The sequence below is a fragment of the Lepidochelys olivacea genome (assembly GCF_965140295.1).
Source record: "Lepidochelys olivacea isolate rLepOli2 genome assembly, chromosome: 26".
Classification (NCBI taxonomy): Eukaryota; Metazoa; Chordata; order Testudines; family Cheloniidae; genus Lepidochelys; species Lepidochelys olivacea.
The window spans coordinates 564,058-581,383 of record NC_140436.1 but is presented as its reverse complement, the minus strand read 5'-3'; the positions used below and the strand labels follow the sequence as shown (position 1 = coordinate 581,383).

The following is a 17,326-nucleotide window of genomic DNA, read 5'->3' as shown; positions in this document are numbered from 1 at the left end:
ACTGTGGGCCAGCCCCCACTGCTGTAAATCACTCCACTAAGGTCAGTGCAGCTATATTAAGCGATACCAGCTGAGGATCAAGCCCTCTGAATGTTGCAAAATGTTCTCTATTTGAAACTATGTGCCTGATGCAGAAATACCCTGCCGATGGGACAGGCACAAAGCAGTCACTATTTGTTATCCCTGGTGGATGACTGGTCAGCTACGTCACATCGTAGTTTTTCTCCAAATGGACACAACTAAAACCTTACCAGCAGGAGCCAGGAAAGTGAAAGGGATTTCAAGATGGCTGCAGGAACTTTCCCAGCACATGCCTTCATGTGAACACACTTTTACATGAGCGTTCAAAGACTCTTGCTTTCTGGGAATGTTTTTGCAAACAAACAAAATCAATTGTATGAACATTCATGGCAAACAAGAGTGTGAATGCCATTTAACAGAGATGTAGGTGTAGCTGAGGACTTCGGTACTTTCTTTCCACAACTTGCCCAACCCTAGTTACTAATTTGTGCTTTTAAGTGAACAGTCAATGGATCCAGAAGCTCTTGTGATGGGCATGTTTCTGAAGTGCTGGTAGGACAGGGCCATGTCTACACTTTGGGCACTACAGAAACACTGCTATGGTTCCTATACGGATGGAGGGGTCTTTCCATCGCTGTAGGTAATCCACCTCTTCAAGAGGCAGTAGCTAGGTCAACAGAAGAATTCTTCCATCAACCTACCCACTTCTAGGTCGACCTAACCAGAGCACTCAGGGGTGTGAATGTTTTTCACTCCCCTGAGCACTGTAGCTATGTTGAGGTAACTTTTAAGTGCGGGCCAAGCCTAGATCCTTTCTGCAACCCACAGAAAAGGATTCACAAATGCTTGGAACCAGAGTTGACATCATTTATTGTAACAAAGTCACTTTACTGATTACCGTGATTAGCATAATGATATTTATATTGTGTCGGCGATCATGTTAGAAATGGTTAGAGAGGGACAGTTCTCATCAGCACTGCCCAGGGGAGGGTGCTGAGTTTTAAATCCTGTGTTTATCCGAAACTATTTTTGGACATTTCTATAGCTATGTCTACACCTAGCACTTTTGTCGGTGAAAAAAAGCACACCCTTCTGACCGACATAAGTTACACCGACAGAAGCAGCAGCCCAGAGAAGCTCTCCTGCCAACGTAGCTACCGCCGCTCATTGGGGATGGTTTAATTATGCCTACCGGAGAGCTCTCGCCTGCCAGCATAGAGCAGGTACACGGGAGACCTTAGAATGGCGCAGCTGCAGCAGTACAGCCGAGAGGCTGTAAGGTCTCCCGCGTAGACATGGCCTAACCTATACGGGAAAGCTGAGCAGAATTGGTTTGTTTGGAAAGACCTTCTTTCCTAGCCCTTGAAAACAGCACTGATTTTAAAAGAAGAAGTTGGGAAGTGCTGAGTCTAGGCTGACCCAAAGCAGTGGCAATCTGTAATGACAGGGGTTACCGCGGAAAGCACATGGGGACAGCACTACACTGGGGATTCCAAGAGGCACAGAACAAGTCCTCCTACGTTCTCAGAAGACGAGAGCACAGCTCTGCTGAGTTACCGTAGCCTTTCAAGACAGTGATTTCACAGCCTTCCTTCAAAGTAAAGGACTTTTCCAAGAGATAAAGTTGGGTCAAAACCCCGAAAAAGCCAGAAAATTGGAGACTGTGCTCCACAAATCCCTGCTGTTCCCCCATGTCCTGCCCCTTGCACTCACCCATCAGGTGGGACTCTCAGTGTACCTGGGAACTCACTTGGGCTGCCCAGCTTGCCTCGACTGTGGGTGGAGTGGTGGGTTCCCTATGGGGACGTGACAGCAGACTAAGAGCCTCTTCCCCCCAAACATTTACCAGCCATGGCTGGACCTTGCAGTGCATGTCATGCCCCACATGCTGATGTCCAGACAGATTGCGCTGGTGCAGCTGCACCAGGGCCCCCCTGAGAGATGGTGTCTCCCCCCCACACTCCTTGTCACACATTGTCACCGGGTCAGGTTTGTCACCCAAACATGGCATCACTCTGCCCTTTTCCACCTAGTGTTAAACTGAGGGCTAAGATGCTCTAATTCACAGCAGCAGGGACGATCCAGCTCCCTGTTCTCCAAGGAGCCACCCTCCCTCCTGCCAAGGAAGGCTCAGGAGATCGGAAACTCTGTGGAAGCCCCTGCTGCATTGGGACAGGGATGGCGAAACGGGTCAGTCCCATCCCTGCTGAAGGAAAGCACCAGAATGCTCACTCTTTTCCCTAGCCGAGCAGCCCCCGTGTTGGCAGGGGCTGGGATCCTAGCTGCGAATGGACAGGGAGAAATGGACACAATTCCACCCCCCTGCTCCCCACTCTTTTCAGCAATCAGAGTTAACGGGCCAGTGCCTCTCTCTCTGCAAGTGCTCCGTGCTCTAATTTTTACAGACACGCTGAGGATGTTACTCCTTGATTCCAGACTGCGCTCATTTCCTGCCCTAGAGAGTGGAAATTAAATGATAATTGGAGGATTCTGGGCAGTACAGTTTCTGGTGTGGAAAGTAACATAATATTATATAACCCGCAGTGAGAGGAGAAACCCAGGCTGGCTGGGCAAGGGCTCTCCCTCAGCACTGAGCAGAACATAAAGTGCTTTGTTTGCCAAAGGTAACTGCACTTGAGCAGCTATAATGAATGGCAAATTTATCTTCAGATGAACCCTGGACACACAGGGAATAAATCACTGGAATTATTCCCCTGGCTGCCACGAACTCCCTTCAAAAGCAGCTCAGGAAAACCAAGTGATCCTGTCCCTTCCAAGTGAAGCTAGAGGCACCAGAAGAAGAGAGCTGCAAGCCCTTTTTAAATACATTGTCTTCATTTTTTAATATTTTCTTTCCTACTGACCTTTGAAATACTTTTAGGATCCAGAACTGGAGAGCTAAACACCTGGTCCTCTATTTGTTTTAAAAGTTTTAAGCAACAAACCAAAGATTAGTTTCAGAGTAACAGCCGTGTTAGTCTGTATTAGCAAAAAGAAAAGGAGGACTTGTGGCACTTTAGAGACTAACCAATTTATTTGAGCATGAGCTTTCGTGAGCGACAGCTCAATCCCCCAACTAACTAAACTTTGCATCCGATGAAGTGACCTGTAGCTCACGAAAGCTTATTCTCAAATAAATTGGTTAGTCTCTAAGGTGCCACAAGTACTCCAAAGATTAGTGTAACTCAATCCACACAAGTCCATGGAATATCAAATAGATCTGCTGTCCAATAGAATCAAACAATCAGTTTGCCTCTGCTTTGTCCAAACAACTTGGAAGTCTGTTTAACTTACAATAAAATTCTTGATCAGAAATGTTGCCCCGTACAAAACTCCAGCCCCAGGTCCAGGTTTACAGCCCTTACCTGAAATGAACAGGATTTGTTTTTCTAAATACGTGTAACCTGCTGCACTGAGGCTGCTTTGTGGCATGAGTGAAGCAAGCCCATCCAGCCTCAAATTTCAGCGCTGCTAGGAAAACAGGGTGTTCTTGACAGGTTTATTTTCACTCCTTCCCCAGGTTAGCCCAGGTTTAGATGTGTGGCCTGGGCTATTACTCTAAAATGGTTCCATGAGACTTAGGAATGCGAAGAAAGGTCCATTAGAACAGAGGCAGCAGCCGTCCCTTTCACGTCACTGTCAATAGTGGTAGACGGGTCCCAGATATCAATACTAGGCTCCGGTCTAAGAGAATCAGAACCACCAGGAAGGAGCCCAGCCCGGAGGAGAACATTTACATGCTTAGAGGCTGATCCTGCTAGTGTCTAAGACACTGAACTTCGGCAGAACGCTTGCTGCAGAGAGGGGACACTCAGAGAGAAGAGTTGCTCGCAAAGTGGTAGCTGGGGCAAGTTCTAAAGGGAGAACTTGCTTCCCTTCTCTTCCCCCCTCTGTGGCTGGAGGAGGGGCGGCTACCCTGGAGCAGAGTTCAGGTGATTCGTGCTACCACTTCTGGAGGGAGCTCTTCTTCGGACTGGAGCTGCATCTCCCTCAGGCCAGCCTCTGCTCTGCTAGGAAAGGGGGGAACCCAGGGGTTAGTAGGGACAGGGTCAGCACCAGTGAGTCTTACCTTGGGGCTTGGAAGCCTCTGTGGCGTTGGGAGTGGTCATCGCAATGCAGACGTCGTCCTGGGGGAACTGGTCGCACTTGAGCATTTCTGGCCAGTAGAAGCCAAAGAACTGCATGACGGGCTCGCAGGAGTCACGCACGGCCTCGCAGAGCCAGCGGCAGGGGTAGATGGGCCGGTCCAGGCACACGGGGGCAAACAGGGAGCAGAGGAAGACCTGGGTGCCAATATGGCAGTTCTTGTTGAGCAAGGGCACCCAGCTGCTGGCCTGCTGTTTCACCTCGGCCATGGTCTCGTGGTCCAGCAGGTTGGGCAGGACCATTTTGTCATAGCCCACGCTGTGACAGAGGCGCAGGTCCGCTGGGATGGCCACGCACTGCGGGGGTTTGGTGTAAAATCGCCCACTTTGGTAAGAGCCTATGTCGGACTGGAAACTCACATAGTCATATTCATTTGCATCACTGCAAGCAAAGAGTCCGGCTGCCAAGGCCAGCAGAGCCCCGGCTCCGCTCCAGCTGGGGCCTCCTGAACTGTGGACTCTGCCCATTCTTTAAGCTGAATGAAATCAAGTTCCAGGAGCTTTCTGCTTCCTTTCCCCTCCTGGGTTGGAGGTCTGCAGAGAAATCCTCCCGCCCGGTGCTAGGCAGAGGTCTGCCCTCCTTCCCTTGCCTCTGAGTGCCTGAGCAAAGGAAGCAGCCTCTCTCGCCTGGTGGCTGTGCCTGGAGCACCTACTCTGGAGGCAGCCAGACTGAGAATGGCCAGAGCTCTTGTTGGAGAGAGTTTCTGAGCCTCACACACCAGCCAATCAGCACTGAGCTGCTCCTAGTGCACTCATTTACAAGTGTCAGTCACAGACTCAATTAGCCAATCACCTCCCTAGCACGGGCTCATTTGGGTATAAGCTAGATACAGGTCAACTCCCCTTAAAACAAAACCCAAAGCTGCACAACAGAGTGAACTGCATCTTCCCTGCAGGAAGCAGCAAACTTCTCGGATGCCAGCTAATGGAGACAGCTCATGTTTTACCTTCAGAGTCGCACACACTGACTCACAAATCAACCAAGTCTTAGTTCCCTACAGCTCCAGGCAAGCGAGCAACATGTCTGAGAGGCTTTCTGAGTGCCGTGAAACCTGCAGACCACAAGCCCAGGAACTTTTTGCTCCTTACAGAGTCTGCTGTGCTGCCCAGTGGAGGAGTTCTCTTGTCAGAGCTTCCTGAAAGGGTGAAGATATGGCAGTTCTGCAGTTAGCATTGTCCAGCAGCCCAGAGAACAGTCCACTTGTTCTTGCAGTTTGAAACCAGCACTGGCTTCCCTGCTGTCCTCCCCCAAATAATTACTGCTGGATGGGACGCAGGGTGTTAGAGAGGCAAACATTAAAAACACACATTAGCTCATCGGAGCTACTTGTATAAATCTGACAAGCCTGTCGCTCAAACATACATTTGAGTCCAATTTGTTACCTAAGTCAGCAATTCTCTGGGGCTGTTCAGCTTCAGAGCACCTAGCCCGGATCAGTAAATGGTCCAACACCTTGCAGCGCAGGGCAGCTTTATTCCCCCGTTCCTGAGGGCTGATAAGTCTCCCCTCAGGAGAGAAATCATTCGGAGGAAGCTGATTGCTAGAAGGTTCCCAAAGGCTTCAGTCATGGAGGGGAAAGGAGAGGTGGCTCTACACCTGGTCCAGCTGGGTTCACAAGCCCCTGGGCTTGGGCTTTGTGGAATAAACAATTCCAAGCAGTTTTCTGTTTTGCAGCAATTCCCTTTGTCCCCCGACAATGGCTCCACGCGCTGTTTCCTTGGTTTTGTGCAGGAGGGGTTAATTCAGAAGTAGTTTTATATTTGCCAGCCACCTCCAGAGAAATACGGGGTCAGAATCGGAAAGGCCAGTGTCATGGGGTCACCGGGCGATGCTCTGGAGCTGCTCCCTTGGAAGCCAGGCAGGACTCTCGAGGAGCCTCTTCTCTGGGAGCAGACTGTCTCCAGGGCAAGCTCACACAGCATCGACCTTCCTGGATCTGACCTCAGAGCATTCAGCCTCCCCTGCCCCTCCGTGCGCTTCCCGCAGCACATCCGCACAGGCCAGGCTCCTGGGGAAGCCAGAGGGCCCTGCACCCCAATTCCACAGTCAGACGTGACTTTCAGCCAGCCAGTAAAACAGAAGGTTTATTAGACAACAGGAACATGGTCTAAAACAGAGCTTGTAGGTGCAGAGAACAGGACCCCTCAGTCAGAACCATCTTGGGGGGCAGGGAGGCCAGAGCCCCATCTGGGCCTCCCTCCATTTCCCCAGCCAGCTCCAAACTGAAACTCTCCCGCCCCTCCTCTGGCCTTTGTCTCTTTCCCGGACCAGGAGGCCACCTGATCTCTTTGTTCTCCAACACCTTCAGTTGGCACCTTGCAGGGGAGGGGCCCAGGCCACCAGTTGCCAGGAGACAGGGTGTTGGCCATTCTCTGTGCAGACACCATCACACTGGCCCTCTAGGGCTCTACAACAATCACACACCCTTATCCCACCACCTAGATACTTAAGAAATGCCTAGGGGAAACTGAGGCACCCACACAGTAGTCAGAGAAAACATTAAGAACATTCCCACTTCGTCACAGCCAGTCAGATGTGTTAATTTGTGCGACTCTTTCTATTGACTCTGCCAAGCTGTGCTGCAGTGAGACAGAATCACTGTGGGGCAGGTTTTTTAAACCAATGAGAGTTAGGGATCTATGCACATGAGGCACCTAGTCTGCATCTTGAGGCACCTAGATATCTTTAAAAATCTGGCCCTAACTGTACAAGGCCATGTGCCCCATGCCATTAGGGAATCTAGGGTCTATTTGAAACTCTCAGCTTTTCTGCAAACAGCATTTCCAAAGCTGCAAAATGTTTCTGGGAACCTGGTCTGGACTCTGCAAACCTTACTTCCCGATGGATGAAGTCCAAGGAAAACTATGGTATTGGCAGAAAAAGTCAGGTTGTTTCTTAAAGAGGTATTACCCATAATGAAATTCAGCTGGGGCTTAGTGTGGGCAGCTATGTGACAGCAGTGACTTTGCGGCTTCTCTGAACCTCAGCTGCACTCTTTCCTCTTTCCTCACAAAAAGGGACACAGTAGGGAAAAGTAACGTTGGTAGCCAGCAGCTTAACTCTTCTGCTGTCACAAATGGTCCCGTTCCAGCAGCCTCCGTGGCTGTCCTTTGGAATGTTCATTCTTAGCCCCGGTCTACACTACGAGTTTAGGTCAAATTTAGCAGCGTTAGATCCATTTAACCCTGCACCCGTCCACACGACAAAGCCGTTTTTGTCGATTTAAAGGGCTCCTCCCGACGAGGGGATTAGCGCTGAAATCGACATTGCTGGGTCGAATTTGGGGTAGTGTGGACGCAGTTTGATGGTATTGGCCTCCGGGAGCTATCCCAGAGTGCTCCATTGTGACCCTCTGGACAGCATTTTCAACTCAAATGCACTAGCCAGGTACACAGGAAAAGCCCCGGGAACTTTTGAATTTCATTTCCTGTTTGGCCAGCATGGCGAGCTCATCAGCACAGGTGACCATGCAGTCCCAGAATCGCAAAAGAGCTCGAGCATGGACTGAACGGGAGGTACTGGCTCTGATCGCTGGATGGGGAAACGAATCCGTGCTATCAGAACTCTGTTCCAAAAGATGAAAGGCCAAAATATTTGCAAAAATCTCCAAGGGCATGATGGACAGAGGCTACAACAGGGACCCACAGCAGTGCCGCTTGAAAATTAAGGAGCTCAGGCAAGCCTACCAAAAAACCAAAGAGGCAAACAGCCACTCTGGGTCAGAGCCCCAAACATGCTGCTTCTATGATGAGCTGCATGCAATTCTGGGAGGGAGGGGGGCCCTACCACTACCCCACTCCTGTCCGTGGACACCTGCAAGGGGGGAGTCTCATGCAATAGGGATGAGGATTTTGCGGACGAGGAAGATGAGGATAGCGCACAGCAGGCAAGAGGAGAAACTGCTCTCCCCGACAGCCAGGAACTGTTTATCACCCTGGAGCCAAGACCCTCCCAACCCTCTCAAGGTGGGCTCCCAGACCATGAAGCCAGAGAAGGCACCTCTGGTGAGTGTACCTTTGTAAATAAAATACATGGTTGAAAAGCAAGCGTGTTTAACGATTAATTTGCCCTGAAGACTTAGGATGCGTTTGCGGCCAGTACAGCTACTGGAAAAGTCTGTTAACGTGTCTGGGGATGGAGCGAAAATCCTCCAGGGACATCTCCATGAAGCTCTCCTGAAGGTACTCCCAAAGCCTTTGCAAAAGGTTTCTAGGCAGGGCGGCCTTATTCTGTCCTCCATGGAAGGACACTTTACCACGCCAGGCCAGTAGCACGTAATCTGGAATCATCGCATAACAAAGCATGGCAGCGTATGGTCCCGGTGTTTGCTGGCATTTAAGCAACATCCATTCTTTAGCTCTCTGTGTTATACTCAGGAGAGTGATCATCCCAGAGAATTGGTGGGGGGGGTTAGTTGGGTTTGTGCTGCACGTTAACCCAAAAACCGCAGCCCCTCCTTATAAATGACCAACCCAATGGGTGCTTGGTATGGGAAAGGAGGGCGCTGCTGTTTGAAATCATTCCCGCATGTTATGAAGGTTGAAGAAGCCGAAAGGCTGTGGCTTACCATGGCTGCCTGCAAGTCGAATTCTGTTGCCTGGCCCTGCGTGTGTGATCTGTCACACCAAACCAGCAGGCCCTCAATATGAGAGGCAAAATGCGACCTTGTTCTGAAAGCACATGGGCTATGTAATGCTAACAGCTTAGTTCACTGTGAAAGAGTCTACCCATTGTTCTCTAAAATGTCTCTCTTTAAATACTACTCTCCCTTTTTTTCCTCCTGCAGCTGCAAAATGTTTCAACGCTCCCCCTATCATCTCTGTCCCAGAGGCTAGCACAGATAAAAAGGTGAAAAAACTGCACTCATGATGAAATGTTCTCTGAGCTCATGCAGTCCTCCCGCACTGAAAGAGCTCAGCAGAATGTGTGGAGGCAGACAATGTCAGAGTCCAGGAAAGCAGAAAATGAATGCGAGGGCAGGAGGGATGAGCGAGATGAGAGGTGGCGGGAGCAAGATGAGAGGAGGCAGGATGCAATGCTGAAGCTACTGGGGGATCAAACTGATATGCTCCGGCATCTGGTGGAGCTGCAGGAAAGGAAGCAGGAGCACAGACTGCAGCCCCTGTATAACCGCCTGCCCTCCTCCCCAAGTTCCATAGCCTCCTCGCCTAGATGCCCAAGAACGCGGGCTGGGGGGCGCTCCGGGCATCCAATCACTCCACCCCAGAGGACTGCCCAAGCAACGGAAGGCTGGCATTCAATAAGTTTTGAAGTGCAGTGTGGCCTTGTCCTTCCCTCCTCCCCTCATCCACCACACGACCCGGTCCTTCCCTCCTCCCCGACCCCTCCCAGGCCACCTTGGCAGTTATCCCCCTAATTGTGTGATGAATTAATAAAGAATGCATGATTTTGAAACAACAATGACTTTATTGCCTCTGCAAGTGGTGTTTGAAGGCAGGAGGGCGGTTGACTTACAGGGAAGTAGAGTGAACCAAGGGGGCGGGTTTTCATCAAGGAGAAATAAACAGAACTGTCATACCATAGCCTGGCCAGTCATGAAACTGGTTTTCAAAGCTTCTCTGATGCGCAGCGCGCCCTGTTATGCTCTTCTAATCCCCCTGGTGTCTGGCTGCACGTAGTCAGTGGCCAGGCGATTTGCATCAACCTCCCACCCTGCCATAAACATCCCCCCCTTACTCTCACAGATATTGTGGAGCACACAGCAAGCAGCAATAACAATAGGAATATTGGTTTCGCTGAGGTCTAACCAAGTCAGTAAACTGCGCCAGCACACTTTTAAACATCCAATGCACATTCTACCACCATTCTGCACTTGCTCAGCCTATAATTGAACAGCTCCTTACCACTGTCCAGGGTGCCTGTGTATGGCTTCATGAGCCATGGCATTAAGGGGTAGGCTGGGTCCCCAAGGATAACTATAGGCATTTCAACATCCCCAACAGTTATTTTCTGGTCTGGGAAGTAAGTCCCTTCCTGCAGCTGTTCAAACAGACCAGAGTTCCTGAAGATGCAAGTGTCATGTACCTTTCCCAGCCATCCCACACTGATGTCGGTGAAACGTCCCTTGTGATCCACCAGTGCTTGCAGCACCACTGAAAAGTACCCCTTGAGGTTTATGTACTGGCTGCCAAGGTGGTCCAGTCCCAAGATAGGGATATCGTCTATCGCCGCACCACAGTTAGGGAATCCCATTGCAGCAAAGCCATCTACTATGACCTGCACATTTCCCAGAGTCACTACCCTTGATAGCAGCAGCTCAGTGATTGCATTGGCTACTTGGATCACAGCAGCCCCCACAGTAGATTTGCCCACTCCAAATTGATTCCCGACTGAGCAGTAGCTGTCTGGCATTGCAAGCTTCCCGAGGGCTATTGCCACTCACTTCTGAACTGTGAGGGCTGCTCTCATCTTGGTATTCTTGCACTTCAGGGCAGGGGAAAGCAAGTCACAAAGTTCCATGAAAGTGCCCTTACGCATGCGAAAGTTTCACAATCACTGGGAATCATCCCAGACCTGCAACACTATGCGGTCCCACCAGTCTGTGCTTGTTTCCCGGGCCCAGAATCAGCGTTCCACGGCATGAGCCTGCCCCATTGCCATCAAGATGTCCAAATTGCCAGGGCCCGTGCTTTGAGAGAAGTCTGTGTCCATGTCCTCATCACCGCGCTGTCGTCGCCTCCCCATCTGCTTTTGCAGGTTCTGGTTCTGCACACACTGCAGGATAATGCACGAGGTGTTTATAATGCTCATAACTGCCGCGGTGATCTGAGCGGGCTGCATGCTTGCCATGGTATGGCGTCTGCAGGAGAGCAGAGTTGCAGCAGAAGCGGTGGCTGATGACGGATGCCACGAAAATAGATATTTATAGAGAACGACGAGAGGACCTGTGAGGTGGATTCATGAGAGCAGAGTTGCAGCGGAAGCGGTGGAGGATAACGGTTAGCACCACGCACATTTCCCGAGGAAGAACACACGTACCCAGGAGCCCATGACAGACGACATGGGGAAATTCGCTATTGAGACAATAGCAGCAGAGCAGAGCTGCAGCAGAAGCAGTGTATGACGACGGTTATCAGTTCTACTGCACCGTCTGCTGCCAGCAGCATCCAGGACACAACAGCGGCGGAGCCGGTGAGCTGAGCTGAGCGGGCTGCACACTTGCTGTGGTATGGTGTCTGTGCGGAAAAAAGGCGCGAAACGATTGTCTGCCATTGCTTTCACGGAGGGGGGGCGACTGAAGACATGTACCCAAAACCGCCCATGACAATGTTTTTGCCCCATCAGGAATTGGGAGCTTAACCCAGAATTCCAATGGGCAGCAGAGACTGCGGGAACTGTGGGATAACTACCCATAGTGCACTGCTCCATAAGTCAATGCTAGCCACGGTAGTGAGGATGCACTCCGCCGACTTAATGCACTTAGTGTGGACATACGCAATTGACTGTATAAAATCGATTTCTAAAAATCAACTTCTATAATATCGACCTAATTTCATAATGTAGACATACCCTTAGGACTGTCAGAATACTTGCCCCGTTCAGAGTTTCTTGCACCTTCCCTACCAGTACCTGGTACTGGCCATTCCTGGAGAGTAAGCTGCACAGATCCCTGGGCTGGGGCACTGGGGCAGTCTGGAGGCCCCAGGTCACATGAAAAGGCAGCTCAGCTCAGTTTGCTCCCGTTGTGTTTCTTTTTCTGGAGTTGGCCAAGCCTTCCACTCCAAATCCAGCTGTGACTGTTGTTTAAAAGTCACATGTCTGAGAGGAGTTACCCCAAAGTGAAATGGAAAAGCCTTGGAAAGCCCCTGTACACTGTTCCCTCTAAGCTGTGCGCGTGTGTGCACGCACACAGATCCTAAACCCCGCATACACGGCAAAACACCACGCACACAAAAATTTGCACAGAAGAAATTTTTTGCGCACACAGCCTGTCAAAAATTAGAGGGAACATTGCCCCTGTACTGTCTGGATTCCTATCCCCAGTGTGGGGACATCAACAGGAAATGCAGCTCCTGCATCTGGGTAAGATGGTGGTGGTGAGGAGGGAGAGGAAAGAAGTTTTAAGAACTAGCTGCCACCCCAACAGCACCCTTGATCCAAGGCACCAGTGCCCACAGGATCCTTCCTGGACACCCATGTAGCTATGGCTGCAACCAGCTTCCTCCAGCCCCCAGAGCTGTTTCCACTTGTCAGACACAATATGAGGCACAGGGATCCACGCTTCCATGACCTCATCAGACCTAGCAACAGAAACAGTGACAACCAAAGCTTCCGTTCGCCCAGAATGGGGCAGCACAGGCTGCTGAGAGCACAGCACCCTGGTATGCTGCTCCCAGTGCCAGACCCAAGGCTTCATTCCTAGCCTTGAAAGGTCTCTTCTGGAGATCACCTCTTTCTGTCCCCCTGTGACTATATCTTCCCACCACGGTTACATTAATCAGGAGACACAGACCCATTAGCTCTCAGGGTGACACTTTAGAGAGGCAGAGAGAGTCTGACTGGCTGCTGCTCCATGCCTATGGAACTCATTGCCACAAAGAATCAAGATGACCTTGAACCTTGCCTCTGTCAGAGGCCAGCAGTGTGGGAGTGCAGGGAGACAGGGTCTGTGAGGGGACAGAATTATTATTTGTGCAGGGCTGTGGCCCTTTACAAAAGCTCCTTGGGCAGGGCCCTGTCTGTTGATCTGGGATGGCTGTGGTATAAACAAAGGGCAAGGTGCCGAGATGGGAGCAGAGTGCCATGGCTGATCCCTGGTTGGAAAGGGAGAGAGAGATGGAGACATACATGGAGCAGCCTGGGTGGGGAAGGGAAGGCACATACCGAGTGTTTTATGTACGCAATTTTTTACATCTCAGTCACACAATTCACTGCAGGCCCTTCGTTCAGCTTTAAACTTACAAACATGAGTCAGAGGACAAAGAGAAACCCCTGGTATCTCTCATTTAAAGCAGGGAGCCTGGAGAGTGGGGCCATTTTTCAGATCACTTCAGTAAGTGGAGCTGAATGTAAGAACAGGCATGTGTCCCCAGGAATCATCTCTCCTGTATCCGGCTGGTCCTGTCCCCAGGCCAGCCGATGATAACAGGGGTTAAACACATCTCTGTGGGAATTACACTTTCCTGGACTATTCTGTGGGGCTGGCAGCTCTTTTTGTTTTCCAAGGTCTTGTTGGTTTTGTGATAATCGTTAGGACTAAGAAAGAGGCGGTATTGTTTAGGGGACAAAGGGGGAAGCATGTGTATCCCGGGTGCAGGCAGCCCAGCATTCCTGTCTTCACCCTCCTCCAGCCCCAGAAAGCTATTTTTCCAAGTGGGAACTAGCCGGGTGTCTCTATGTCTCCCCTAGCAATGACGAGACCCCTGGGACCTGCTGTGGTGAGGTGGGTACAATAATGGCACATGGACTGACATTGCTGGCCTGCGTTCGGAAATCACTGCCCCAGCTCCTGTCGCTGGGGGTGGACCTGACTCCGAGCACCGTCTGCCTGTGATTTATTCCTTCCTGTCTCCTGCACCACCTCAGGCCTGGCCCGGCTTCTAGGTGAGCTGGTGCCAGCAGTAACCCTCAGCTCTGGGTAGGCATTTGCTGACTGCAGTATGAGTGCTCACATCGGGTGCTCCAGCAGCACACCCCCCCCCCCCCCCCCGCCATGCTCACAGTGATTCATGGGGCTTCGGGGAAATGCCTCAGCACGCAAAAACTGAGCTGAAAACATTTCTGAACTCCTCCAGCGGTGCCCGGCCATCCCATGGCACTGGGAGTAAACGCCTCCTGCCCTAGGGCCCTGGCCACAGGGGAGAGGCAAAGAGGGGTCCAGCTCTTTCATGCCCACATGAAGCTCCTTGCCCAGGCTGGGGCCAAGGCCCATGGATCTACAGCGACACACTCCCCTAGCCCCTTCGCTGCAGCATGAGAGGCGCAGTAGGTGTGGATAGTCCTGCAGAAGCACCTGATGACCAAGCCAGGAGTTTGGGCTGTACAGCTAAACTCAGTCCTGAATCCTCCCTTCCCTTCGGTTCAGGGTCCTGAATTCTGGCTGCCAGCTCCATCAGAGCCAGGAGGGAGGGACAATCCTGCCCTGCACACAGACCATTTGATCGTGAGCAGCAGTGGGCAGGCACCGGCGCCTGATCTCCATTGCTCCTGCCGTGCCACATCCCATGCCTGCCCTCATCCCCCAGCACATTGCTTTTGTGCCCCACTCGCCCCGGGGAGCTGGATTTAATTATCTTTACTACATGCTATTTTTATTATGTATTATTTTTTTACAGCCGGAGCCCCAAAGAAGCCAGTGGGATATTGGCCTGTTTCAAAGAGGCTTTGCATATGAAAAATAATACCGAGTGATAGGTGATTGGCGTGCAGTATGGACACTGGAACGCAAGGCACCCCACACCAAGAAGGCAAGCGTAGCCATGCATTTGCCATGGAAAGAGGGTGCACCACGGACAGCCGTCTGACCCTGCAGTTGTCCCATTTACTGTATGACCTAGAGCTTGCAGCGTATGGCCATGGTATACCGCATGAGAGGAGACCGGCAGCCGGAAGCCCCTCTTCTTGTCCTATCACTGCTAACAAAGGGGCAGACCAGGAGCCACAACCCCTGATTATAACACAGATGATCTGAGCGAGGAGGGAATTCAGCATCAGGGACAGACTGATCTTCAGAATGAACGATCCCTCCTACAGGGCTTTGGGATGACGTATGACAAGAAAATGGCAGGCACAGCCACGTCAATATGTACACCAGGCTTTCTACTGGCACGGAATAACCTGGCCTCCTCTGCTTCCCTTCAGCCTGACTTTTGTCCTTCTCTAAAATAACACTCCTTTGGGAACCCGAAGGAACTCAAGGCAGCGGATGGGAGGAGTGGCAGGGGCACTAGTCAGCTGGGGTATGAGAGTGCAGAAGAGCTTGGCTCTGTCAGGTTGCAAGAGTCCCCGAGGGTCACTCATCACTCAGACCCATTGTGGCACAGGATGGAATGTGTGCAGATTTGCCTCTACATTGAATATAGCCCAGATAGTGAGCACGTGCTAGGTAGCATCCTAAGCCATCTGTCCTTGCACCGTAGGAAGGAGGCAAGTGGTCCTTCTGTTTCCAAGGGGCAGGTTATTCCTTGCATGCATCCCCTATTGCACCATCAGAGCGCCAGCAACAGTTGGCAGGAGAAAGGTGAAGCCAATGTATTGCGTAAACACTACCTGTAAGGTGTCCAGGACTTGCTGCTATGCTAACGTCTGGGTCTAAGGAGAAAGACTCCTTTAAAAGAGAAACAGCCAGAGAATCAGTAAACATCCTCCCCCACTTTGTGTGTGTCTGCTTGTCTCTGAGTGTCAGCAAAGCACTCAGAGCTCCTCAGAGAAAAGAGGCTATGAATTCAAATGGTTATTTTCAATCAGATGGCAATGAGACTCCACTGTGTGTCATGCTGGGAGCATGGTGCTGAAGTTGAAAGCCAGCTGGGCACTGTCCATACATCCCAGCACCCAGGAAGCACAGACCGGCTGCCCCAGGACATGGTATATTGTAATGTTAGGCACCTTCGCTCTGCACTGCCCGCGTACCCAGACGTCTGTGCTCTACAATCGTACAAAGCTCCTGTTACTGCTGCTGCCTTTTGCTTAAACAGCTTGTGCCATTTAATACAGGAACTACACCTCATTGAGAAGTAAATGCAAGAAGCTCTGCAGCCTGGAAGCGTGAAAGAGCCACTTTCACCGGAGGCCTAAGAGAAGAGAGGAGCCAGTTAGCACCACTAATGAAGTGGAGAATTCAGCAGTAAACAAGAGAAATCCTCCCCACAGCGTGCCATTGGCTGCAGGAAAGAGGCATAAAGTGAAGCAGTTGGATGGAGTGAGACCTTTCCTGCTGCTCCGGGCTCAGGAAATGGCAGTGAAGCAACGAACACTGGTTGCAAAATGGAATTTCTGTCCAGCAGGAAATCCCAACATTTTGAAATTTTGTTTTCATCCCAAATGCAGACAAAGTCAAAATCGTGAAGTATTTAAGTTCAGAAACATTGAAATTGTTTCATTTTGATAGATTAATATTTCAACATTATCAAAACAAATTAAACAATGTCAGAAAACAAATCCCAATTCTTTCCCAGTGCTGCCTGCCAGAACTCAGCTTTTATAGCCTCTCTGACTGAAGCTGTCACTAGCTCAGACAGATTTTATTTAAATTAAATAGATCTATACTCAGCAGCATGAATGACACTCTCTCTTGAGATCTAATGCAAAATCTGTACAATCTTTGCACTCCACCATGTTTAATATCTGCATTTACAGGCAGATGATACCCCTCATCAGAATGCTGGAGTAAATCAGAAACCAAACATGTTGTGTTTGTCCATCAAACCGTTTTTTCGTTCTTTTCCCCCCAACTCTGGTCTAGACCACTAAATTGCTTAATACACAGAATGAGGCCCCATAAGTAACAGTTCTGCCCAAGAAGAACTGCTTTCCCTAGGAACTCTTTCCAAGTTCGGCATTAGCTTCTCCTGCATGAAGCCTACCCAGCCATTGCAGTTCATAAATATGTAACCAGCTGTTTCTTAAATTACCGCATCATCTCTAATATCATCATGTAACTTTGTTTTACTGCCATTTATTGCTGGCTTGCCGACAGGAGCATGATGTATCCTCACTGCATAATGAAATGTTTTGCAACATCCATAATTTCAACAATTTGCAGTCCTCAGCTTGTTTGTTCCTTGGAAAGCTTTGTCCAATTTAGCATGTTTATTTCTGCTGGTCTGCGGTTCATCTGTTACCTTGTGCAGCTGAATCCGAGTTCTTGCTAAATGATCACGGGCACCCATAGCTCAAAGCCTGTCACACCTGCTCCAGGGACAGAGGGCTGGCCTTTCAGGAGAATCATGGCCAAAGCTGCTGTCAAATCAGCACAACAGCCCAGTCAAGGGAGTCAATAGGGGACAATCTACATTTGAACTACAGCTCAACCTGAAAACCCACATAAATCAGGAAACAATGTGACAGGGGCAGTAAATAACATCCACCTGGGTCTGTCCTCACCACTGCAGCTTTGGAGAAAGCTTTGCCTGTCCTGCCATCCCCAGTAACTATCTGTAGACCTATGTCCCATCCTATGCCTACCACTGCAGCTTCT

The 17,326-nt window shown here is 50.4% G+C and overlaps 1 protein-coding gene across 2 annotated transcripts in view; it reads right to left on the bottom strand.

Annotated features, from left to right (window-relative positions):
- The window catches only part of SFRP1 (secreted frizzled related protein 1), a 66,324-nt gene extending 61,469 nt beyond the window's left edge, over positions 1-4,855 (bottom strand). The window contains exon 1 of one of the 2 annotated variants that reach the window (XM_084615229.1): positions 4,091-4,855. In XM_084615229.1, coding sequence (XP_084471355.1) covers positions 4,091-4,634 — 544 coding nt within the window. In that variant the 5' untranslated portion in view covers positions 4,635-4,855. The remainder of the gene's footprint in view (positions 1-4,090) is intronic. The other variant, XM_084615228.1, reaches the window with a different exon arrangement.
- Between the last annotated feature and the right edge of the window lie 12,471 nt (positions 4,856-17,326).